The sequence below is a fragment of the Haemorhous mexicanus genome, chromosome 1, assembly GCF_027477595.1.
Source record: "Haemorhous mexicanus isolate bHaeMex1 chromosome 1, bHaeMex1.pri, whole genome shotgun sequence".
NCBI lineage: Eukaryota > Metazoa > Chordata > Aves > Passeriformes > Fringillidae > Haemorhous > Haemorhous mexicanus.
In genome coordinates, this window is record NC_082341.1 from 1,096,704 (window position 1) to 1,123,023 (window position 26,320).

The following is a 26,320-nucleotide window of genomic DNA, read 5'->3' on the forward strand; positions in this document are numbered from 1 at the left end:
ACTCCATACCCGCGGCTGGGCAGGTCTCCCACCGAGAAATGCACCAGATCCTCGGGATCCAGCTCCGGGTCCGCCGCCACCGCCGCTTCCAGCATCGTCCCGGCCACTCCCGTCCCGCTGCCGTCTCACTTCGCCCCCGCCGCGCGCTGGCCCCGCCCGGCCGCCGTATGCGGGGCCACTTCCGGGCTCTCCCGGAAGTAGCCGTTGCCATAGAGAACCCGGAAGTGGACGCTGCCATGGCGACCCCGGACGCCACGCCGGAATCGACTGCAGAGGGGTCGCAGGTGGGACAGGGCCGAGGGGGTGCTCGGGGGGTCGCCCTCCCCTCCTCAAGAGGCCATCGGAGGTGGTATCCCCGCATAGGCGGCATCAGCCCCCCCAGGCATCGCCCCCCACCCGCCTCGGGAGTTGCACTGGAGGGGAACACGGCGTGCTTCAGTTGGGAGGGACCCTAAGGATCATCCCATTCCGCCCTCTGCCACAGGCAGGGACACCTCCCACTGTCCCAGAGTGCTCCCAGCCCCAGTGTCCAGCCTGGCCTGGGACACTGCCGGGGGTGCAGGGGCAGCCACAGCTTCCCCCGCCAGGTCCCAGCCCTTCCAGATGGATTTTCCCCAAAGTCCTGCCAAAATCTGAGCTGTGGGAGTGGGAGCCTCCCACTGGCAAGGCTGTGGAGATGTGTGGATCATGCCCACGTGGGACTGGGGCTGTTTTTCCCTGGCAGGAGGAAGAGGAGCAGGAGAGCTCTCAGGGGCAGGAAAAGAGTGCAAGTTCTTCATCCAAAGCAGAGAGTGAACAAGAGGTAATTCCAAGGGATCCTGGCGTGGTTGGGGTGGGGATGAACCTCAAACCCTCCCCCTGCCATGGCTGGGACACCTCCCACTGCCCCAGGCTGCTCCAAGGCTGTGAAAAATGCCAATCACTTGGTTTGAGATTTTAAAAGTTTAATAGTAATAAAATGGTTGTAAAAATCATAGAGGGACAATCAGAGTTAGGACAATAAAGGACAATAAAAACAAAGACAGATGGACAGTCCAGGTGTCTTTCTGGGCAAATTAACCCTCAGTAACAAAGGATTAACCCTTAAAAGCAATGGCCTGTTGCATACTCATATAGCTCATACATGGTGCAAACATTCTTTTCAAACAAAGAGTGTTCTCTGGTTATTGTCAGCTCCTTCCCCTTCATCTTGTTGGCTCCTCCATGTCTGGAAGGAGGTGGAAGCCACTTGTGTCTTTCCTGAGAAGGGGGCAATAATTCTTTTCTTGGGGATTTTGGTGTCTTGTTGCTGTTATCCCTGTGCAAAGAATTCCTTGATTATCTCATCCTTTTCTTGAGCTAGTTAAACAAGTCTCTTACATCTCATAGTTTCTGTTTTAACATTATATAATGTAAATATACTTGTGTAATGTAAATATATATTGTAAATATATAATATAAATATATATAATATAATATTGTATAATGTAAATAAATAATATAAAATTATCTTTAGCACACTGCTTTAAAAAATTAATGCAGTACTACTAATGAATACAACCCAACACATCTAGTATTCCCTTTAATATCTGCAAAGAGTTATCCAACATGCACTTTTCACAAAGCCTGGCCTGAAACACTTGCAGGGCTGCTCTGGGAATTCCCTCCCCTCTCCTGGTGCTCACAACCCCTCCCAGCAATGATTGCTGTTGTCCTCACCTGCCCAAACCCCACAGAGCTGCAGCAAGGAAAATGCCACTTATTTAGAGTTTCTCCTCTCTCTGATTCTTACTGAAGTTCTTCCCCAAAAAAATTTCCCTTCCTCATTCCCTGCTGTTTTTCTTGCTTTGGAGAATTAATTCCCAACTGCTCCACCACTGGGATTTGGGTTTTTTGGGACAGGTTTCTGTGAGCTCTGTGAAATTCCAGGAGCCGGAGCAGAAGCACAGCCCGGGCCCAGAGCAGGGGAGGAAGGAGAAGGATGAGGACCAGGAGAGCATCATCTCCTCACTGCTCTGTGACAGAGAGCACGAGGGGGACAGCCCCAGGTATGCCCCAAATGCCCCCCTGTGCAGTGGTTTGGATTTGTTAATTTAAGACTTTTTAAATTTAGTTATTTTTAATTAATATGTTGATGAGTGTGGTGGTTAATTGGTTAATTCCTAGTGTATTTATTTTTTGTTGGGAGATAGGATTAGCAGAAAGGTGAAGTAGGTTTCAAACTTTTAAAAGGGTATAAAGAAAGTTTTATTAATAGCGATTAAAAGGAAAAAAAAGTAGTGAGAATTTAAATAAACCTTTCAGAATACTTCTCTTTCCCCCCTGCCACAATTTTATTTTTTTTTACTGATAATGCAAAGAAATGATACCTAAAATTTTTATTTAGTTTATTATTTTTAGAATAGGGTTTTTTTAAAGTTTATTTAGGGAGAGAAGTCTTTTTTGTTAAGGTTATGGAGATTTTTTTACAAATAGAAAAACAAAGTTTTTTTGTGGTTTTTAATTTTGTTGTGAATAACAACTACCAGGGAACTTTGTTCCTGACACCCTGCTTCAAACCCAACAAATCCTGGCTCAGCTCCAACCCCCACAATTCATTTTACAGCAGGTGAAGTGTGAGAGGTCACAAAAATCCTGGATGTACCAGAAATCCCAAAGATTTTGTCCCACACCAGAAGTTGTCACTGCTTTTTGCACAATTATTGAGCAGGGGCTGTCTGCAGGAAAATGTGGGATTCACACATTTCCAGGGATTTAAAAATCCTCAGTGCATGGGGCTTCAGCAGCTGGATGATCCCTGAGCCCTCCTCGTGGGGGTTTTACTCAGCAGATCCTCCAGCCTGTGGATATTTCCTCCAGCAAATTGCAAATCAGCTGTTCCCTGGGAATTGAAATTATTTAAAAATAAAAGTCTGCCTGTGACCAAAGAAAATCCCTCTCCCATTCCTGTGAATATTTTGCTTCCCAAGGCTAGGAAGAAGAACACTGGTGTTCTCCAGCACTCCTGAGCCTGGGGCACATGAGGAGATCAGGAAATCAGGATCAGTTTGGCCCTTCTCCTTTCACACCCTCAGATTTCCAAGGCTGGAAGGAATTTTCAGCCACAGTTGCTTTTAATGGGGAATAAAACCTGCAGCTGAATAATTACCAAATTTTGCTTTGAATTTTGAGTCCTCTGCCTCACCTTTTGCTGAGAAATGATGTAAATTTCAGGTTAGGGAGTGCAGGATGATTCTTTTCCCTGTTTTTCTCTGTCCTCAGAGCACCGAGGCGAGCCCTGGCGTTCGTGCGGGTCAGGCCAACTGCTCACTTTGCCCAAGACATGATCAGGCTTGGGGCAGACAGCAAGGTAGAGCCAAAGAAACTGCAGTGGGAAAGGTCTGGAGTTTGGCTTCAGCTTTTCCAGTGGAAACCCAGGATGTTTCCATCCCTTGAGGCCATGGATAATGTTTGGGGGTGTTGGTTGGTGTGTTCCTGCTTGGCTGTGGTTTTGTCACAGCGAGGGTGAGGATGGAAAACACAATTGCTGTGGTACAATCAGCAGGAAAACCCTCCAGAGGACTGGGGCTGGCTGATCCATGAGGATTTCCCAGTGCTAACCACAAATTGGCACAGTCTGTTTCCATCCTCTCTTATGCAAATCCCTCCCTTTGCCTTCTCTAGCTTAATTAATTTCCCTGAGGCACAAAATCACTGAAAGTTAAACAGATGAGCTTAACCACATTGCCTTTTATTTATAATACTTGTCACCAGAAATTTTGAGAGCATTACCAGATATTTTTAGGACATCTACAACCATCCAAGGCAGTACAATAACTGTGTTATTTGTGCTCCCTTTTCTACTTAACCCCAGGTCCTGAAGTGCTGCAAACCCTCAGGGCTGTTGAGTTGATCTCCCTCTCTTGTTGGCTTGCAGAGCATCGATATCTACATCCAGAAGAGTCCCAGGGCAGGAGTTGTGAATAACTCTCAGACTGACTGGTCCTTCAAGCTGGATGGGGTCCTGCACAACACTTCCCAGGAAGTGGTTTATGAGACTGTGGCAAAGGACTTGGTGTGCAAAGCTCTGCAGGGCTACAACGGTGATTTCTTGCAATTCTTGTTCTTTTGGTCACAACAAGAGGTTGGGCTTGAGCAGAGAGCCCTTTGCTGTTCTGTTGGAGGCTCCCTCCTGACTTTTTCCTTTGGCTTTGGGACTTTTTTAGGCACCATCATGTGCTATGGGCAAACTGGAGCTGGCAAAACCTACACCATGACAGGAACAGCCTCTGAGTACAGGAACAGAGGGATCATCCCCAGAGCCATCCAGCAGGTACTGACTGCAGCTGGCTGGGAGGAGAGGAGGGAGGGACCCCAGGGAACACTCTTCTGTCACCTCTTGCTGATAGGAAAGTGTTTGAACACACTGAGTAAGTTTTATGTGGGGTTTTTTCCCCTTCATTTTACCCCAGGGATGATGGTTAAAGAATAAAGGAGTTTTATTGTCATTTTCAGAGGTTGCTCCCCTTTAGTTCCTGTTTGAATTCTTGCTGCTCCTCAGATGTCACTGAGCCTTCAAAAGAGGTGTTTTCCAAACTGTTATTTTGTAAAATCAGGATAAAACTGATCATAAAATCATTTAAAAACACCTCTAAGGCACAGAGACACTGGCAGGGGGTGCCCAGAGCAGCTGGGGCTGCCCCTGGATCCCTGGCAGTGCCCAAGGCCAGGCTGGGCAGGGCTTGGAGCAGCCTGGGACAGTGGAAGGTGTCCATGCCATGGCAGGGGTGGGATGGGATGGGCTTTAAGGTCCCTTCCAACCCAAATCATTCCAGAATTCCATGATTCTATAAGATCATTGAATCCAAATCCAAGCTGGGCCCTCAGAGCTCAGATTTAGCCCCACACACCCCTAGATGCACTTGGAGCTGTTCAGAACTATTTCTCTGTCAACATCTGTCTCTATATTACAGAAATTGATGTCTTGTACACACCTCAATGTATTTATTTCTATTTTATATCCATTTATATTTTACACCCTTCTCATTTCACATCCTCACATTTCCAAGCAGGTCAAGGCCGGAAGGAATTTTCAGCAACTCTTTGCCCACAGTTGCTTTTAATGGGAAATATATCTTTTTATATCTTCTCTGTTTACATCTTACATCTACTCATACCACACCATCCAAATCTTATACCAACATCTACCCAAATACCTTCTCTGTTTATATCTTATATCTACTTATACCACACAGATTTTATATCTTATATCTTATATCTTATATCTACTTATACCACCACAGATTTTATATCTTATATCTATCTTATATCTTATATCTTATATCTTATATCTACTTATACCACCACAGATTTTATATCTTATACCAACATGTACCCAAATACCTTTTCTGTTTATATCTTATATCTACTTATACCACACAGATTTTATATCTTATATCTTATATCTACTTATAACACCACAGATTTTATATCTTATACCAACATCCACCCAAATATCTTCTCTGTTTATATCTTATATCTACTTATACCACACAGATTTTATATCTTATATCTTATATCTTATATCTACTTATACCACCACAGATTTTATATCTTATATCGACATGTGCCCAAATACCTTCTCTGTTCATATCTTACATCTACTTATACCACACCATTCATATCTTATACCAACATCTACCCAAATATCTTCTCTGTTTATATCTTATATCTACTTATACCACACAGGTTTTATATCTTATACCAACATCTACCCAAATACCTTCTCTGTTCATATCTTACATCTACTTATACCACCACAGATTTTATATCTTACATCAACATCTACCCAAATATCTTCTCTGTTTATATCTTATGTCTACTTATACCACCACAGATTTTATATCTTATATCTACTTATACCACACAGGTTTTATATCTTATACCAACATCTACCCAAATACCTTCTCTGTTCATATCTTATGTCTACTTATACCACCACAGATTTTATATCTTATATCTTATATCTACTTATACCACCACAGATTTTATATCTTATATCTATCTTATATCTTATATCTTATATCTTATATCTACTTATACCACCACAGATTTTATATCTTATACCAACATGTACCCAAATACCTTCTCTGTTTATATCTTATATCTACTTATACCACACAGATTTTATATCTTATATCAACATCTACCCAAATATCTTCTCTGTTTACATCTTACATCTACTTATACCACACAGATTTTATATCTTATATCTACTTATACCACCACAGATTTTATATCTTATATCAACATGTGCCCAAATAACTTCTCTGTTTATATCTTACATCTACTTATACCACACCATTCATATCTTATACCAACATCTACCCAAATACCTTCTCTGAAAATCCACAAATAACTGAAAATCCTCCCTGTGAACGGACACAAACCCTTTGTCTCGGTGCAGGTCTTCAAATCAGCTGCATCATTCCTCAACATCCTGGTGACTGTCCGAATTTCCTACCTGGAGATCTACAAGGAGGCCCTGTTCGACCTGCTGGCGCCGGCGCTGGGCCGGGGCTGCAAGGACACCCAGCTGGCTGTCATGGATGGTCCCCAGGGGGTTTATGTCAAGGGGCTCTCCATCCACCCTGTCAGCCACGAGGAGGAGGCTCTGCATCTCCTTTTTGAGGCAAGAGAAACCAAATGTTCCCTTCAGTCCCGGGGTTGTGGGTGCTGGCTGAAGGAGGAGGTGGAAAAGCAGGAGTGGGTGGCCAAGGGAGGGAATGGGGTTCTGCCATTGAACCCCTCTTGGCTGTGGGGAGAAGAACTGGGAAAACTCTTGGTCTTGCAAGGAAAATGGCCCTGGCTCAGGGATTCTGGAAGATGCTCCGAGAAAAGATGGTTTGGGGTGATGATGGCACTGTTGGAATTGACAGCAGAGCTGTTCAGGGTGAGAGGTTTGTAAGGGGATTTGATTACTGAGATCAGCATCTTTTCCACATGGATGCTTCAGCTGGTGAGGAAAACAGGGATGAATAATTGGATGTGGCTGCAGGAGGTGGATCCTCACCCAGAGCCATCTGCTGTCCTTAAAATCTGTCTCTGGTCTTTTTAATAACCCAGTGGTGTCCTGAGCTCTGGAATGTGCAGGAGCTGCCTCTTCCTTTTTAAAGAGCAGAAGGGTGATGATGGCTGGGAGAGCTGGGAATGCTCACCTGGAGAGGAGAAGGATCTGGGGAGAGCTCAGAGCCCCTTCCAATTCCTGGAGGGGCTCCAGGAGAGTTGGAGAGGGACTGGGGACAAGGGATGGAGGGACAGGACACAGGGAATGGCTCCCACTGCCAGAGGGCAGGGATGGATGGGAGGTTGGGAATTAGGAATTCCTGGGCTGGAGAGTGGGGAGGATCTGGGATGGAATTCCCAGAGCAGCTGTGGCTGCCCCTGGATCCCTGGCAGTGCCCAAGGCCAGGCTGGACACTGGGGCTTGGAGCAGCCTGGGACAGTGGGAGGTGTCCCTGGCCATCCAAGGGGTTGGATGGGATGGGCTTTAAGGCCCCTTCCAACATCCCTTTGTGTTCCTGGCAGAGGTTCAGATCCCTGCCCATCACACCTGTGGGAATTTTCAGCACCATTTGAAGCTTGGGGAGCTCTTTGCTTTTCCAGTCGTCAGGAGATGGAAAGAGCCACAGAGGTTTTGCCTGGCTTATCCTCAAAAAGCCACAATTCCATGAACTGAGCCTGGAATTTTCTATCCTTTGGCAGGGTGAGACCAACAGAGTGATAGGAGAGCACAGCCTGAATAAGAATTCCTCCAGATCCCACTGCATCTTCACCTTGTACATCGAGGTGAGAGCTCCAGCCTGGTTCCTCTGGACTGGGACAACTTTCTAGGGGTCCAGGAGGATCTTTGTTTTTTCCTGTATTCCAGTTTTGTCAGCCCCTAAGTGCAGTTTCTCTTCCTCTCTCCCTCAGTGTCGTTCCAGAGATTACACAAATCACAAATGCCTTAAATCTAAAATCACCTTAATTGACCTGGCAGGGTCTGAGAGGCTGAGCAAGACTGGGGTGAGTGCTGGGAGCTCCTCGGGTTCCTTTGGGTCCCTTTGGAAAAACAGGGAAGGGAACAGAGCTGGGGAGGGTTTGGAGCACCAGGAGGGGCTGAGGGAGCTGGGAAGGGGCTCAGCCTGGGGAAAAGGGGGATCAGGGGGTCCTTGTGGCTCTGCACAGCTCCTGACAGGAGGGGACAGCTGGGGGGTTGGGCTCTGCTCCTAGGGAGCAGGTACAGGAGGAAATGGCTTCAGGGAGAGGTTCAGGTGGGATATTGGGAATATTTCTTCTTGGAAAGAGCTGTCCAACCCTGGCCCAGCTGCCCAGGGCAGTGGTGGAGTCCCCATTGCTGGAGGGATTTAAATCCATATGGATGTGGCACTGGGGACATGGTCAGGGCTGGCCTTGGCAGTGCTGGGGGATGGTTGGACTGATCTAAGAGACCTTTTCCAGCCTCAGCCATTCCCTGATTCTGTGACGTTCTGCACTGATCAGAACCAAAACAACATCAGCCCTGCAGAGTCCTCCCCTGCTGAGGAGCCCTCCCTGTGCTGGCTGTGACCAGAACTGTCTCCTCTTGCTCTCCACTGCAGTCCGAGGGCCAGGTGAGGGTGGAGGCCTCCTACATCAACAAGTCCCTGTCCTTCCTGGAGCAGCTGATCATCGCCCTGGCCGATCCCAAGAGGGAGCACATCCCCTTCAGGCAGAGCAAACTCACCCACGTCCTCAAGGACTCGCTGGGTAAGAGCTGCCACTGCCCCCAGCTCCTGCTAAACTGGGCAGGGCAAGTCCTGGGGCCATCATTTATCAGGGAATCCCGGCATGGTTTGGGCTGGAAGGGACCTTAAGGATCATCCATTCCTCCCCTGCCACGGCAGGGACGCCTCCCACTGTCCCAGGCTGCTCCAAGTGTCCAACCTTGGACACTTCCAGGGATCCAGGGGCGGCCACAGCTGCTCTGGGCATCCTGAGAAACAGAATCTTTACCAGCACCAGGACCTCAGAGTTTTTATTCCCATTCTCTTCCAGGACCTCAGAGTTTTTATTCCCATTCTCTTCCAGGACCTCAGAGTTTTTATTCCCATTCTCTTCCAGGAACTCAGAGTTTTTATTCCCATTCTCTTCCTGCATCCTCCTTTCATGAGACACAAATTTCACCTTTTCAGTCACTCTGTGCCTCTGTTTATGTTCCCTTTGGAGGGACAGTTGCATCCTTTGTGCTTCTTTAATCTGAAAGAGCCCTAGGTGGGATCCTGAGCAGGAATTCCTGGCTGGGAGGGTGGGGAGGCCCTGGGATGGAATTCCCAGAGCAGCTGTGGCTGCCCCTGGAAGTGTCCAAGGCTGGACAGGCTGGGAGCAGCCTGGGACAGTGGGAGGTGTCCCTGCCCATGGCTGATCACCAAATCCCTCCCACCCCAAACCATTCTGGGATTCTGTTGGAACCCTGGCTACTGACAATTTTAGGTTTTCTGTGTTAACAGACACTGACCCCCAAGCAAACACTACATTTAACCTAAAACTGTAGAAAAAACTTCCAAAATTAAATAATAAAACTAAAATTATATGTACATAATTTGAATAAAAGTGTGTAATATCACATAGTAGAAAACTTTAAGTTTTAAACTACAGTAATATATATATATAAAACAACACAAAAGTTTTTAGACAAGCTGGTCTTTCTTCTTCACCTTCTTCTTCATAAGTTTAAATAATATTATGTAATTAAATTTTAAAAATCCACATTATGAGTCACAAGTAATTTCTTTTTAAGTTAAAAATAATTTAGGTCTCATTTCTTAATTAAACAATTTATCCTATAAAAACCTTGTAAAAAAATACAACTCCATTTTTACCTCTCCTCTGTTTTAATCAGCACATAATAAAATACACGGCAGGAAAGGAATCAAAACAATAAAAATCACCCCAAATGATATTATTTGCTTTATTTTAATTATGATTCTTTCCCAGGGGGAGGCTGCAACACTGTCCTGGTGACAAACATCTTCGGGGAAGCTGAGCACGTGGAAGAGACGGTGAGTGGGAGGAATTCCCAGTTCATCCCAAACTGAGGAGAGCTCAGGTGATGGCTGGGAGAGCTGGGAATGTTCACCTGGAGAGGAGAACACCCCAAGGGCTCCAGTCCAGACTCCTGTCAGCTGAGAGCCTGAGGCACAGCACGACTGCTCAGATTGAGGCTCACTGGAGAGAAAATAGTAATAATAATAATAATAATAATAATAATAATAATAATAATAATAATAATAATAATAATAACCATAATAATAATGCACTATGGTGTTATTATTAATATATAATCTGTAATAATTCAGAATATACCATAATATATCAATTATTAATAGAGTTATTAATAGTTAACAATGATTATTATTAATTATTAATTTCAGCAATGTAATTATCTATATTAATAATAATTTATTACTAAAAGTATATAATGTATAATAGTATATAATATAGTATTGTATACTATACTATATATATTATATAGTATAATATAATGTATAATATAATATAATATAGTATTATAATATTAATAAAATAAAATATAATAATAGTAATAATAATCATTATATATTTACATTTATATTATTATATAATATAGTATATTATGATAAAATATAATAATAGTACTAATATATAATAATAGCAATAAATATTTATTTTTATTTTTATTTTTATTTTTATTTTTATTTTTATTTTTATTTTTATTTTTATTTTTATTTTTATATAGAAGTATAGTTATATTTATAGTTATATGTAGAAGTATATTTATATTTATATTATAATAATAAATGTTATTACACTGTGGTATTATCATTAATATATAATCTGTAATAATATAGACTATACCATAATATATTAATTTAATTAGTATTGTTAATAATAATTAATCATTATTACTAGTAATGCATTAATTTTATTAATGTAATTATCTATATTAATAATAATTTATTAATAAGAATATATAATGCAAAATAAAATAAAAATATTATATATAATATATTATATATATTATATATTATATTATATTATATTATATTATATTATATTATATTATATTATATTATATTATATTATATTATATTATATTATATTATATTATAGTATATTATATTATATTATATTATATTATATTATATTATAGTATAGTATATTATAGTATAGTATATTATAGTATAGTATATTATAATATAGTATATTATATTATAGTATATTATATTATAGTATATTATATTATAGTATATTATATTATAGTATATTATATTATATTATAGTATATTATATTATAGTATATTATTATGATATAATAATAAGATATAATAATGGTAATAATAATATAAATCTATAATAACTATTATGTAATATAGGATGATATTATTAGATAATAATAGCAATAATATAATAATAGTAGTAATAGTAATTAGTATTTATTTATACTTATAATAATATTTATACTAAGATTCATAGTTTTAATTTATATTTATACGATGATGATGATGATGATGATGACGATTAGTGTTTCCATGGGACATCCCCTGCTGGTGTCCCTGGGATTGCCCAGCTCCAGCAGAGCTGAGCTGCTGCAGCAGGAAGGGGGAGGGAGCTCCCAGGGCTTGTTCTTTCACCTGTGGATGACCAGATGGTGAAAATGCCCCGGGGTGAGCTGGTCTGTAGCCAACAGGGAGGAATCCCCTGGAACAATTCACAGATTTGATAGTTCTCTGCTCCTGGGTCTGACAGAATGGAGTAGAAAGATCAGGAAAATGGTATTTCTGCCAAGATCTCTTTTATTTCCTTTAAACTTTTATTTTCCAGCTGTCCTCCCTCCGCTTTGCCACCAGGATGAACTGGGTGACAGCTGAGCCTGTCCCCAACGAGCCCTTCTACAGGGAGGTAGGGCCAGCAGGGGCCTGGGGAAGGGAAATGTTTTCATTTTATCATTCTTATTTAGGAAATGACCTGAAAAACCTGAGGAAACTCAAGTAGTTTCATAAATGACCCTTCCTCAGCCAAGCTGGCACTGCTGATTTTGGGTGGGTGCTAAAATGGATCAATATCAAACCTTTTTACAGGTTTGTAATTAGAGCTGCCTGGTCTAAGGCACAGCCATGCAGGTGGTCACACCTCCCTGGGAATTCTTTCTTCTGCATAGCCCACGTTTTTCTGATGAGATTCAGCTCTCAACAGAGAGGTCTTGTGGTGAATTATTCCCCTGACATGCAGGGAAATATCTCCAGTCCTGCTGCAGCTCTCCCCCTGTTGCTGCTGGTAACAGAACAGCTTCTCCACAATTAGAAAACTTGGGAAATTAAGGGAATCATTCAAAGGAAGGGATCACAGGATATTAGAGTGCACTTTCAGAGTGAAAACCAAACTGGAGGAGCTGAAATTGGAAGGAAGCTTTGTGCATTGCTGCTCCAGAGGTCACTGCAAAGCAGCTCAGTGCCCACTTCTCCCTGAATCCCAAGATTTTTGTGCTCACCTTTCTGGGAACACATTTTAAAAAGTGAATCCTTGAAGATATTCCGTGTTGGGGAGAAATCCAGTCAGATCCAGCACAGGAAAGCCTCCCCTTTGTCCCAGTTACTGCCAGAGCTGCTGAGTTCAGGGCAGAGGTGAGCCCTGCACAATGCTTGGCTTCCAGGATGATATCCCAGATCCTGGAATTTGATGGTCCTTGCAAATCCAGACCAGGAAATCATCCCATTAAAAAGCAGTGATGGCTTGGGCAGGCTCTGCAGGCAGCTCCCAGCACAAACTGTCCTGTAGGGAGCAATAATAGAATATAAATAATAATCTATCAAAGGAAAATCAAACTGATTTCCAGAGCCACCAATTCCCTGCTGCAGGCCCTGAGGGAGCTGGGGTCCAGCTGGGATATTCTCCAGCAGCCAATTTCGTGCTGCTTTAGCAGTTTTTTGTTTTTCCAGTATAATTTAGTGGTTTGCTCACCCTTTTTTTCCTGTTAGCCATCAGTGAAGGCTCTGGAGGAGGAGATCCAGCTCCTGAAGCAAGAGCTGATCATGCAGGTCAACTTGGTGAGGAGCAGTGAACTCATTGTCCAGTGGGGTTGTGTCCTTCCCTCTGCTGCCAGCGCCATCCTCTGGGCTTAGGGAAACCTCTGAAGGTCCCACACAGTGGGATGGTCTTGGAATTTCAACCCCCAGCCCCTGGAGATGGGGTTTGGGTTTTTTCCAGACTCTTATCTTGGTTGGTTGCTCCCAAACCCCATCTCCTGCCAAGTCAGGTGATGAGAATGCCAAGCAGAAATGGGCACAGCAATTCCAGGTGTTTGCCAGAGCAGTGGAATCACAGAATTCCAGAATGGTTTGGGTTGGAAGGGACCTTAAAGCCCATCCCAATCCCACCCCTGCCATGGCAGGGACATCTCCCACTGTCCCAGGCTGCTCCAAGCCCTGCCCAGCCTGGCCTTGGGCACTTCAGGGATCCAGGGGCAGCCACAGCTGCTCTGGGAATTCCATCCCAGGGCCTCCCCACCCTCCCAGGGAACAATTCCTTCCTTGAATCCATCCTGAATGTCCCCTATTCTAGTTTAAAACCATCACTCCTTGTCCCACCACTACAGGACCTGCCCAAAGCTCTGTCCCTGTCCTTCTCACAGGCTCCCTCAGCTGTTTGCAACTCCCTGATTCTCAGTTTTCCAATCTTTGGGTTTTTTTTAGACAAGTCATTCCTTGATGACTTACAACCCCCTGACTACAGCCCAGAGAGCAGAAATCAGATCCCAAGTCCAGAAATACCTCAGAGGAGTCATTGAGGAAATCGATGTAAGTAGTGAAAAAAGGATTTAAACCCTGATTCCATCCTCTTTCCCTCCAAGAGAGGAGCAGTGACAATGTCTTTTGAAGAGGCTGGTTTTCACCCCAAACCCACTACAGAATTGTAATTTGATTTCTTTTTCCTTTGTTAAGTCTGTTGCATGTTTTCATTCCATTTTTGCTGATTTGGAGGCTCTGGAAGTATTTCCCTTAATGTTAAAACCCCTTAAACTGATTTTTTTGGAGCTCCTTTATATAATTAATACCAAAATTGATGGCTTTGTTCCTCTCTTCCTCAGATTGTGAATGTCAGGCAGATCCAGGAGGTGTTTAGACAGTTCAAAGTGATTTTAAGGTAAGTCCAGAGATCCCAGAGTGGTGTGGGCTGGGAAGAACCTTAAGGACCATCCCATGGGCAGGGACACCTCCCACTATCCCAGGCTGCTCCAACCTGGGTTAAAGGTTCAGACAAGGGGATGGGACTGAGCAGAGTTAGCAAGGTTTGCTGTGGACCATTAAAAGGTCCTGGAAAGTATTAAAATAACCATCAAAAAGTTTTAATTAAAGAGCCCTAAGGGAATGTCATGGAGAAGGAGAGGAAGAGAGTGCACAAAGGTTACCATGGGAGGGGTGTTGAGGGATAAAACCCCAGGTAAAGGGGTTTTTCTTTGGGAATCTGCCTTTGGCAGGGCTCACAGGTGGGAAAGGATTCCTAAAGGACTGTTTTTTCCTTAGCCAACAGGAGGAAGAGCTGGAGAACAGGCTCTGGAACAAGTACGGGCTGGGATACATGGCTGGGGCTGGCCCTGAGTCCATCTCCAGCTCTGATCTGCGTCTGGAGGAGGCTGAGGAGGAGCAGGAGGAGGAGGAGGAGGAGGAGGAGGAGGAGGGCACGGTAATGCCTGGGGCTGCCTGGCCCAGAATGCACCTGAGAGCTCCTTTGTGCCAAAGTGGGAGTTGTACAGAGCAGAATTTTTCCTGTTGAAATCAAACTCAGAAATGTCACTGGGGCGAGTTTGTCAAAAAATGTGTCCAGGGCAGAGATGCACCATTAGCAAAGAGGAATTCCAGGCAGCAGGGGGATTAATTGGGCCCTTTATCTGCACAGAATAATTTAGGAAATGGGAATTAGAGTCCCAGAAAGGTTTGGGTTGGAAGGAACATTCAAGATCATCCCATTCCATGGGCAGGGACACCTCCCACTGTCCCTGGCTGCTCCAAACCAAAGCCAACCTGGCCTTGGGCACATCCAGGGATCCAGGGGCAGACACAGCTGCTCTGGGAATTCCATCCCAGGGCCTCCCCACCATCCCAGCCAGGAATTCCTCCCAATATCCCATTTAAACAGTGCCCCTTTCAGTTTAAAGCCCCCTCAATGTCCTGTGCAATGCCACCTCCAAAGTGACCTGTGTGTCACTGGGTTGGAGAAGGTGAGGTCCTGCCTCTGCTGAGATCCCTTTTTTAATCCTTATAATGTCTGGAGCCAAGTGTATAAATCCCACCTAAGCCATAAATCCTCCTGTGGGCTCTCACAGAGTTTTTAATTCCCACATTAGGCTGTTCCAGGGGATGGAGGAGCTGCTGGGTGAGGTCTGGACAGCTTCCATGGTGTCCACAAATGGGATATTCCTTTGGGTTTCCATCTTTCCAGGCTGTGCACAAATTGGATATTCCTTTGGGTTTCCATCTTTCCAGGGTGTCCACAAGTGGGATATTCCTTTGTATTTCCATGTTTCCTTTCTGTGCTTCCATGGAGGGCACAAATGGGATATTCCTTTGTGTTTCCATCTTACCAGGCTGTGCACAAATGGGATATTCCTCTGGGTTTCCATCTTTCCTTTCTGTGCTTCCATGGAGTGCACAAATGGTTTATTCCTTTCTTTTCCAGGAAAGCACAGTTGACCAGGATGAGGATTCGGAGGTTGATGCAGGCACTGTTGAGATTGGAACTCCTCCTACATCCCCCATTTCTGATGGGGAGAAGGAAGCTGATGAGTGAGTTAAGCAGTCACACACCTCTCCTCTACCTCTGATAATTGTGGAATCATGGAATTGTCAAGATGGGAAAAGCCCTCCCAAATCATCCAGTCCAACCATCTCCCAGCACTGCCAAGGCCACCCCTGACCATGTCCCCAAGTGCCACATCCACAGGGATTTAAAATCCCTCCAGCAATGGGCACTCCACCATGCACTGGGCAGTTGTGCCAGGGCTGGAGAGCCTTTTTTGGGAAGGAATATTCCCAATATCCAACCTGAACTCCCCTGGCCCAGCTTGGGGATGTTTCCCCTTGTCCTGTCCCTGTTCCCTGGCACCTCCTGTCCCCCTCAGGGCCTTTCCCAGCTGTTGTCCCCAGTTCTTGTGGCACCCATGTGCAGGACCCAGCATTTCCCAGTGCCCAGCTCTGGTCAGGCAGGAGTGTGCAGCCCATGGAGGAGGGAATGAAGGGATCTGCCAGAGGAGCAGCAGAGATTTGGGGAGGGAAGGGGGAAGCAGCCAGTCCTGAGCAGAGGAAGAGCCTTTGGGGTACAGAAGTGAACCCTGCTTGGTTCCTCCCTGACACTTCCCCAAAGTCTTCATGGAGGGAGCAGAGGAACCAGCGAGGCTTTGGTGTCCACGTGACCCCTGGGCTCTGCTGTGCTGTTTTGGTTTCAGGAGATGTGGCAAACACTCCTCTGCCAGTGTTCCAAATCCCACTGTCCTGGTCACACCATTCCTTGGGAAGAAATCCCCTGGGAGGGAGGGCAGGCCCTGGCACAGGGTCACAGAGCAGCTGTGGCTGCCCCTGGATCCCTGGCAGAATTGATTAAGTTTGGAGCATCCTGGGAGAGTGGGAGGTGTCCCTGCCATGGCAGGGGTGGATTGGGGTGGGTTTTAAGGTCCCTTCCAACTAAACCCATTCCATGATTCCATGATGATTCTGTTTCTATTCCCTGCAGTTGATGCTGGAGGGGCTTGTGGAGGGAAAGGAGCAGGGAGCCAGGTTTGGTTTAACTGTGGGGCTGGATCAAATCCCTGGGGATTCCTTTTGGAGAGGGTTAACCTTTGTCCAGGTGTGCCCAAGGCTGGGCAGGGTGGGACTGCTCTCCTTGGGATCCTTCTCAGGAGAGCTTCTCCAGCCTGGCCTGTACCCCACAGTATCCAGGGCACGTCCTCCACTCTGAGGATGAGGGATTTGTGGGAACAAGGCTGACTTCATTCCTTGTCAGTGGATATTCCTCTGGAAACTTCTGGAAGCTGCCTCAGATCAGTTTTGAACTCAGCAAAGCCAAACCTGCAGTGTGTTTTGGTGAAGAATTAATGAATCTGGTTTGTCTTTGCCCCCCTGTCAGGAAGGAAAGAATTGGGAGCCCTCCTCCTGAGGCAGGTCAGGATGAATCCTCATCATCCAAAAGCCCCACCAAGGATCTGGAAGAGGAAGAGGAAGAAGAAGAGCAAGAAGAAGAAGAACAGGAAGAGGAAGGAGGTGACCGGGACAGTGATGAAGAGTCCTCAATCCGATCTTCAGAGGATTTGCAGAACCTCAGGTAGGTTTTCCCTGGGAGGGAGTAAATCCCCTTTTCCAGAGGGTGCTTTACACTGGATTGTGTTCCCTGAGTGCAATTCCAGGGCAAAGGGGAGGGATTTGGAGATCTGCAGGAATACAGGACAGGAGTGGTGGTGGGAGCCCCCTGAGCTCCACGTGGTGGTGGTGAGGGCCACCTCTGTGCTTCCAGCTCTGCCCTGGCCACTTGCTCTTGAATATTTAAAAACTTAAATTAATTTAATTTCTTTAATTTCAATTTTATTTTATTTAAATTCATTTAGTTGTTTAATCTCTGAAAACTGCAGCATCCCTTTGGTGAGTGGGAAAACTGCAGGGAGACATCATCTGCAGCCAGAAATCCCCACAGTCATGGAAATGGAGCTAAAGAATCCTGGAATTCCAGACTGGCTTGGGCTGGAAGGCAATTTAGGGATTATCCCATTCCATCCCCTGCCATGGCAGGGACACCTCCCACTGTCCCAGGCTGCTCCAGCCTGGCCTTGGGCACTGCCAGGGATCCAGGGGCAGCCCCAGCTGCTCTGGGAATTCCATCCCAGCCCCTCCCCACCCTCCCAGCCAGAGAACAATTCCAAATTCCCAATCTCTTATCTATCCCTGCCCTCTGGCAGTGGGAGCCATTCCCTGTGTCCTGTCCCTCCATGCCTTGCCCCAGTCCCTCTCCAGCTCTCCTGGAGCCCCTTCAGGCCCTGGCAGGGCTCTGAGCTCTCCCTGGAGCCTTCTCCTCTCCAGGGGAACATTCCCAGCTCTCCCAGCCTGGCTCCAGCCCTGCAGCAGCTCCAGGTCCCTGTGCTGTTGGATCAGGGGCAGCTCTGCAGGGGGGTCTCACCTGAGGGGCAGAATTCCCATTTCCTGCTGCCCAGGCTGGGATCAGCCCAGGATGTGGTTTCTGGGTTCCAGCAGGGCAGTGAAGCTGTTGCAGAATTCCCTCCTGGAGCTCCTCACTGTGTCTCCATCCCCTCTGTGCCCTCCACACGGGATTTGTGCCCTCTGGGGTCCCAGGGCTGGCAGGACAGGCTGCTGCAGCTGCAGGAGGCACATCCCAGAGCCCTTCCAGCAGCTGGGAGCTGCCTCTGGGAGCTGGAGCTGTGGCACTTTGCCCAGGGGCTGTTGTTTACAGCCCTGTGCCAGCTCACACAGCCCTGGAGGAGCTGGAAAATGCCCTTAAGAGGTCACTCAGGGAAGGCAGGAGCTGCAGTTTGGAGTGAGGAATGTGGAACCCTCTGGGCACCTGCCTTGGAACAAGATGAGCTTGGAACAAGGTCCCCTTCCCCCCAAATCATTCCATGGTTTTCTGTCTCTACCTTCTGCTCCCAAGCCCATCCTGCTCTCCAGGAATATCACCAGCACAGAGCAGCACCTGTGCACTGTGACATTCTCCCTGTTTTACCTGGGGTGGCTCATACTGGAACAACACCAGGTGTTCACTGGGACACGCTGGCACCAGAGCCATTTCACAGAAAAGTCAGGAATGGCACTTGGAATTCTGACTTGGAAAAAAGGCAGGACTGCCAAGGCATGGCAGCAGTGCTGTGGAGCTGGCCAGAGCCTGGAGCTGTGGGGTTTGGCTCCAGAGGGGGCTGGTCCTGCTGGGAATGCAGCATGGGCAGAGCACAGGCTTCTGTTGAACAATAGGGAGGAACAATATCCATTATTTTGGGGAAAATTCAACCCATGAAAGGCTGGCTTTCCAGGGAATACTCAGTTCTGAGGCATCTCCTGAGGAATATGGTGTCTGTGAGAAGAGCTTAGTTCTGGGGGACAGTGGGTGTTGGGGTTGGCATGGGAGCAGTGCCAGGAACCCCAAAGGAACCCACAGAAATCCCATCAGACCTTGGCTGTGGCTATTCCCAAGGACTGGGGAGGCCACACCTCAAATCCTGAGTCGAGTTCTGGGCCCCTCACCACCCTGAGGGGCTGGAGCATGTCCAGGGAATGGAGCTGGAGCCCCAGGAGAGGCTGAGGGAGCTGGGAAGGGGCTCAGCCTGGAGCAGAGGAGGCTCAGGGGGACCTTGTGGCTCTGCACAGCTCCTGCCAGGAGGGGACAGCCGGGGGGGTCAGGCTGTGCTCCAGGGAACAGGGACAGGAGCAGAGGGAACGGCCTCAGGCTGGGCCAGGGGAGGTTTGAGTTGGATATTGGGAATGTTCCTCCTGGAAAGGTTCTCCAGCCCTGGCCCAGCTGCCCAGGGCAGTGGTGGTTCCCCATCCCTGGAGGGATGTGACATCCATGTTGATGTGGCACTTGGGGACACGGTCAGGGGTGGCCTTGGCAGTGCTGGGGACGCTTGGACTCGATCTTGGAGAGCTTTTCCAACCTGAATCATTCACTGCATGCTGCAGGGCAGGACAGAGTGAGCTCCTGTGTCTGTATCTGCTTTCAGGCCCCTTCTGTCCAAGCAACAGGCCTTTGAGGTGTTCAAGAAGGAGACTGGACAGGAGATCCACAGGATCTTCAGGGACAACAAGAGAATCCTCATTGCCAAGAAGAAGGGGAGCCATTCTGTGGCACAGAGGATCAACAGCCTCAAGGAGCAGATGGAGGCAACCAAGGAGGCTCTGGAGGCTCAGAAGAGGAAGCGGAGGCAGGAGGGTGAGGAGGCAGCATGGGACAGGGGATGGAGCTCTCATGGTCTCGTCCAGATCTCATCCTTGATTTGATTTAGTTTAATAGAGGTGGTGGTTAAGGAATTGCCCTGGGATAGGGCTTTGCCTCTGGATTCCCAATATTTCCTCTGTCCCTATGTGATTTCCAGGTTCCAGAGCAGTTTTGGGTGGTCACAGAACTCCAGAATGGTTTGGGTTGGAAGGGATGTTAAGGATCATCCCACTCCACCCCTGCCATGGACAGGGACACCTTCCACTGTCCCAGGCTGCTCCAAACCAAATCCAGCCTGGCCTTGGACACTGTCAGAGATCCAGGAGCAGCCACAGCTGCTCTGGACAGCCTGTGGCTCCCAACCCTCCCAGCCAGGAATTCCTTCCCAATATCCCATCTAAGCAATCCCAGGGACTTTTCCCCTGGGAGCCAAGTCAGACCCTCCATCAGGTGTGACATCTGCAGAGCCCTGCCCCTGCTCTCCACCCTCACCAGAACCTTCCCTTCCTTTTCTCCCTCTCCAGGAGAATACATGGATGAGAAAGGACAGGTGATCATTGATGAGAAGGAGTTCTCCCTCATTGTGAAGATGAAGGAGCTGAAGGAGGAGCACAGGGCTGGCTTTACTGAGCTGAAGGACCTGAAGGCAGAGATCCAGTACTGCCAGCACCTCGTGGATAAGTGCAGGAAAAGGCTCATCACAGGTACAGAGCACCAGGGGATAAATCCAGACTGGAGCACTCCCAAACATCGTGGGATCCCAGAGTGGTTTGGGTTGGAAGGGACCTGAAAGCTTATCCAGTTCCAATCCCCTCCCACTATCCCAGGGTGCTCCAATGTCCAGCCTGGCCCTGGACACTTCAGGGATCCAGGGGCAGCCACAGCTGCTCTGGGAATTCCATCCCAGGGCCTCCCCACCCTCCCAGGGAACAATTCCTGATTCCCAGTATCCCACCCATCCCTGCCCTCTGGCAGTGGGAGCCATTCCCTGGGTCCTGTCCCTCCATCCTGTGCCAAATTACCATTCTCTGTTGTCCTTTGTCCTGCTGCCTTCCAGACTGGATTTTATCCATAATCAGGTGGGATTTTCTGACCTAACCTTGAATTGCTGCAGATTCTCTCTCCCAGATAATGTCTCTCTACTCCTTGGCCCCACCCCTACATGGGGGAAAAAGCCTCCCACAAGGAATCTTACACTGCTGACCCTGATCTCATCCTTGATTTGATTTAACAGAGGTGGTGGTTAAGGAATGGCCCTGGGATAGGGCTTTGCCTCTGGATTCCCAATATTTCCTCTGTCCCTATGTGATTCCCAGCTTCCAGAGTTGCAGCCTTATCAGGAAAAGGAGCTTGGCTGCAGCTCTGCCTGGGAAATCCCTGCAAATTCCTGCAGGGCTCCACCTTGAAATCCGTGGGTTCCAACTGGCCCTGCTGTATCCCTGGATCTGCCCCTCCGAGGGAAGCCAGTCCCTGTAGGAATTCCAGAGCCCCAAACATTTGGATGCTGAGCACATGGCAGGATTTGCCAGGGGACAGCTTGGATCCATCAGAGCATCCCACGCAGGAAGCAATGGGATAATCATTCCCATCATTCCAGGGATAAACAGGATTCAGTCACAGCTGTGCCACTGCTTCCTGCTGGATCTGGCTTTGGCATTTTTAGGTGCTCCAGATGTTTGCAGTTTGTTCAAACATCCAGGACTCTCCCAGATCAGGAGTGGAGTGCTCTGGGAAATGCCCAGGATTAATGAGGACATAATTCCCACCTGCTGTGTGTTCTCACTGCCTATTATGGGATGGCAAATGGCTGTGCTTGAGTGTGTGGGATTGAAATCCGAGCCCCAGCCGTGCTGCCCATTCCAAAGGGATTCTGGGGGCTGCAGGAGTGGTGCCTTCTCATGGCCAGGGGACTGTCCCCAGAGCTGGCCACCACCTCCTGGCCACCTCAGCACAGCCAACAGCCTCCTTAAATTCACTTTTCCAATCGTTTAAACTCCAGATCCTGGAGTTCTGGGCTCCTGTCTGAGGGGTTAGGAGCACTGAGACGCTGCCTGATCCATAGGGACAAGCAATCCGTGCTGTCTTTGGGTCATTAATTACAGCCATTAATTGGCTCTCTTGGCTTTGCAGAGTTTGAGATCTGGTACAACGAAAACTACCGTCTCCCTAAAGATGTGAAGGAAGCTCTGGAACCTGGTGGGAACATCAGACCTGGAATGATTCCCATAAACAGAGTCATGTGCCTGGTGAGTTATCCCAGAGTTCTGCTGATTCTCCTCAGGAGCCACGTGTGGGGTGGTGAGGGAATGAGGGAGCCTGTGGAAGGAGGAGCAGGAGGAGAAAAAGGAGGAGGAGGAGAAGGAATGAGGCACAAAGGGAATATCTGGAGCCACATCCTGCTGTCACATTCCCTTCACTGTTTAGAGGCTAAATCAGGACAGTGACTGAGGCACCTGGGCATCTGTGGAACACCAGGAACTGGGCAAAGTGCCCGGGGGTGCAGGGAGTTTGGATTCCCAGCCTGTGGGATCCCAGCTTTGCAGCCAAACTCTTGGGACACTTGTCAGTACCAGTCCTGTGGTAGGAGCCATGTGGGGACCTGGGCCTTTTCTCATCCTGGAAAGCACATTTCTGTTCAACTCCCCCTTTCCCAGAATTCTTGCATCTAAAAAAAGTGTGACCAGAAGGGGGGAATTCTGCACCTCTGAGGTGAGACCCCCCTGCAGAGCTGCCCAGCCCCAGGGCCAACAGCACAAGGACCTGGAGCTGCTGGAGAGATCCAGAGGAGGCCCTGGAGCTGCTCCAGGGCTGGAGCCAGGCTGGGAGAGCCAGGAATGTTAATTTTTCCTGTGGGAAAATCCCAACCCTTGCAGGTTTTTGCCCAAAGCTGCTCCTCCAAGGTGTGGAAAGGGGAACCTCTCACTTGCAGGGTTTTCCTGGCTGAGTGGGTGTTTGGTGCCACAAAAGGGATGGTTGTCCCAGGTGTCCAGGTGTGTGTTTTGCACATGGAATGGGGAATGCTTTTCCCTGGCAGGATGAAGACCAGGACCAGTTTGAGCAGGTGCAGGAGAAGGTGCTGCCTGACTGCCCGGGCTCCGTGTCCTTCTACAGGGCCAGGATGAAGAGAGATCAAAAGGTAACCCCAGGGAGAATCCCAGAAGGGATTGGGATGGAAGGGACATTCGGGACCATCCAGTCCCAGCTCCTGCCACAGGCAGAGAAACCTTCCACTCTCCCAGGGTGCTCCAAGCCCTGTCCAGCCTGGCCAGAACAAACTCACCCAGAGAGAGCTGGGAATGTTCACCTGGAGAAGGCTCCAGAGACACCTCAGAGCCCTTCCAGGCCCTAAAGAGCTGGAGAGGGACAAGGGATGGAGGGACAGGACACAGGGAATGGCTTCCCACTGCCAGAGGGAAGGGATGGATGGGATGTTGGGAAAGAATTCCTGGCTGGGAGGGTGGGGAGACACTGGAATAAAATTCCCAGAGCAGCTGTGGCTGCCCCTGGATCCCTGGGAGTGTCCAAGGCCAGGCTGGATGGAGCTTGGAGACTGGAATGGTGGAAGGTGTCCCTGTCCATGGAATGGGGTGGATTGGGATAAACCTTAAGGTCCTTTCCAACTGAAATAATTCTTGGATTCCATGAAAACATCTCAAACATCTTTTCAATGCTCTGGAGAATTTCTTAGGGATTCCTGTCTTCTCCTTGGAACCTGCTGGGATCTGCTCTCAGCAGAGCAATGCTGGTGTGATGGGGATTCTCCCAGCTCTTTCCAGCACCACGTGGAAAGTCTGAGAAGGCATTTGGTTTCATTTTTCAGGAAAAAAGTTTTTACAGGTGAGAAGTGTGCTCTGAGAGCCGAGCTGAGCTCAGTGATCCCTTTGTGTTCCCTGTTCCCAGCAAACCTTCAGCAGCACCATGGCGACTCTCCGGAACATGCACAGGAAACCCGGACTGGTGCCTGCTGCTGGCAAGAAGAAAGCCCTATCCCTCCTGCCCATCACATAGCCTGGATCCCAGCATTCCCCTCAGGAAGTGCCTCCTGCTTGCGTCCACCATCGATTTGTGAAAATAAACAGCAGGAAAAGTGAACCACGCAACCTTTGGGCAGGCAGGAGTTACTGGGGATCGATGCTGTTGTTTGGACAGGACACGAGCCAGGCAGCTCCAACAGCACCACTTGTGTTCCCGAGCCTCTGGAAAAGGCAGGATCAGAGCACAGAAGTTGCTGTGGGTAACCCAGGCTGCTCCTGATTCCCACTCTCCTGGTGCTGGAGCTGCAGCTCTCCTGGGCTTGTTCCCATTGGAGCAGCAAGTCATGGCTTGGCCTGTTGGATCTGCCTGGAGAAGGGAATGAAACAAAAATTAATTTCTGGGGAATCATGAAATGGTTTTGGTTGGAAAAGCCCTCCAAGATCAAGTCCAGCCATTCCTCAGCACTGCCAAGACCAACCCTGACCATGTCCCCAAGTGCCACATCCACAGGGCTTGTCCCTCCAGCAATGGGGACTCCACCCCTGCCCTGGGCAGCTGGGCCAGGGCTGGAGATCCCTTTCCAAGAGGAACATTCCCAATATCCACCTGAACCTCCACCAGCTGGGCCAGGGCTGGAGATCCCTTTCCGAGAGGAACATTCCCAATATCCACCTGAACCTGCCCTTGAGGCCATTCCCTCTTGTCCTGTTCCCTGGGAGCAGAGCCCAGGCTCTCCTGGCTCCAACCTTCCTCCAGGGAACTGCAGGAGCCAGAAGGTGCCCCCTGAGCCTCCTCTTCTCCAGGATGAGCCCCTCCAGCTCGCTCAGAAGGATTTGGGATCTGGGAGGAGAATGCTGAAAGCCCCAAAGTCAGCACCCCCCAGCTGTCAGAAACATCCTCCTGCCAAAACCAGCACCGGCCATGGTGGGAGCATCCTGAATTCAGGCATCCCAGATTTTCCCCAGGCCACCCCCAGTTCCATGGAGATTTGGGAAAAGGAATGGATCCATGGGCTCAGTTTGTTTGAATTTGTTGGAGCTTCCTTCTGTCCCCATAACAGCACCTGGCTCCTGGGAAGGCATTGGAGAACATCCCAGAAATCACCTTTTCCTTGTCATGATCCAATTCCAGAGGTTCCAAAAGCTGCTGGGAATTCAGGCCAGGCTGGATTTCCCAGGAAAAAGCTTCCACACGACTGGAACTAAACTTTCCTTTGTCCTCTCCTATATCTACCCCTCCTCTGCTTCCCACCTCATCCCTGTGGGTCCCTCCTGCCCACACCATGCTCCCAAAACTGGGAAAATCCTCCAAATCTCAATATTGGAATCTGTAAAGGTGGTTTGGAAGATTCCATGTGAACAGGCATCCCAGAAGCAGCTGGGTCTCCTGAAGTGCTCCGGCACCATTCCATGGAGGAGCTCTCCCACGGACTGGAAAGATGGGAAATGACCTGGGAAATGAAAAAAGGAGTTTTAGTGATTTTTAGGGCAAATGGGGCCTGGAACAGCCCCAGGGATCTGGTGCCAAGGGGTGCTGCTGTCCAGGAGTGATCTCAGGGTGTGATCCTGGGGGTGCTGCTGATCCTGGTGTGGTCCTGAGGGTGATCCCAGTGTGATGCTGAGAGATCCCGGGAAGTTCCTGCCTGTTCCGTGAGTGATCCAGGTGTAGCCCTGGTGATCCTGGCAGTCCTGCAGCTCACCTGGGTGTGGCCCTGGCGATCTCCCATCTGCTCCTGGGGAGATCCTGAGGATCCCAGGGGTGATCCCAAGGAGATCCTGCAGCTAATCCTGATGTGGCCCCAGGGGAATCATGCTGAGATCCGGGGAATAGCGTGGCTGAACCTGGTGTGGCCCTGGTGATCCCAGGGGTCAGCCTGGTACAGTCCTGGTGATCCTGGGGAGATTTAGTGATGCCGTGCCTGATCCTGGTGATCCTGGGAGTGCGGGGCTGACCTGGAGGAGACCTTGGTGGTGCAGGGCTGACCTGGAGGAGATCCCCGCAATCCCACGGCTGATCCCGGTGCGCCCCGCTGACCCCTTCCTGGGTCCCGGTGGGATCCCAGTGACACCCAGGCTGATTCTGGCGCGCCCCCGACGATCCCTGCAATGATCCCAGTACAGTCCCAAGAAAGTGCCAGCGGTGCTGCGGCTGATCCCGGTGGGATCCCGGCGGTGCTGCGGCTGATCCCGGTGCCGGTGCCCGCTGTGGCCGCGGCGGTCTCGGGGGCGATCCCGCTGTGTGCCAAGCAAATTCCCGGCGGGGCCGCGGCTGATCGCGGCCCCATCCCGGGCCCGATGCCGGCGTGTCCCGGGGCTCGGCGGCCGCTCCCGGAGGGATCCCGGCGCTGCGCGGTGCCGCGGGAGGAGGAGCCGGCGGCCGGGGCGGATCGCGGCGGGGCCGG

General features: G+C 48.6%; 1 protein-coding gene and 1 long non-coding RNA gene across 2 annotated transcripts; one reads left to right on the forward strand and one right to left on the reverse strand.

Annotated features, from left to right (window-relative positions):
* On the forward strand, window positions 1-24,036 carry KIF9 (kinesin family member 9). The gene is made up of 23 exons (XM_059837338.1): window positions 1-284; window positions 725-802; window positions 1,882-2,027; window positions 3,241-3,328; window positions 3,896-4,061; window positions 4,185-4,291; window positions 6,425-6,649; window positions 7,723-7,806; window positions 7,933-8,025; window positions 8,601-8,748; window positions 9,976-10,040; window positions 11,842-11,919; window positions 12,996-13,064; window positions 13,710-13,814; window positions 14,105-14,160; window positions 14,541-14,700; window positions 15,694-15,800; window positions 17,137-17,331; window positions 19,730-19,938; window positions 20,469-20,648; window positions 22,075-22,190; window positions 22,979-23,080; window positions 23,845-24,036. Exons 1-23 carry the CDS (start codon window positions 39-41, stop codon window positions 23,950-23,952), a joined length of 2,931 nt encoding a protein of 976 aa, XP_059693321.1. The 5' UTR covers window positions 1-38; the 3' UTR covers window positions 23,953-24,036.
* LOC132322715 (uncharacterized) lies at window positions 23,735-26,233 on the reverse strand. Its single transcript, XR_009485170.1, has 2 exons — window positions 24,592-26,233; window positions 23,735-24,285 (listed from the first exon to the last, which is right to left on the reverse strand). It is a non-coding gene; the product is annotated as an uncharacterized LOC132322715 (long non-coding RNA).
* Between the last annotated feature and the right edge of the window lie 87 nt (window positions 26,234-26,320).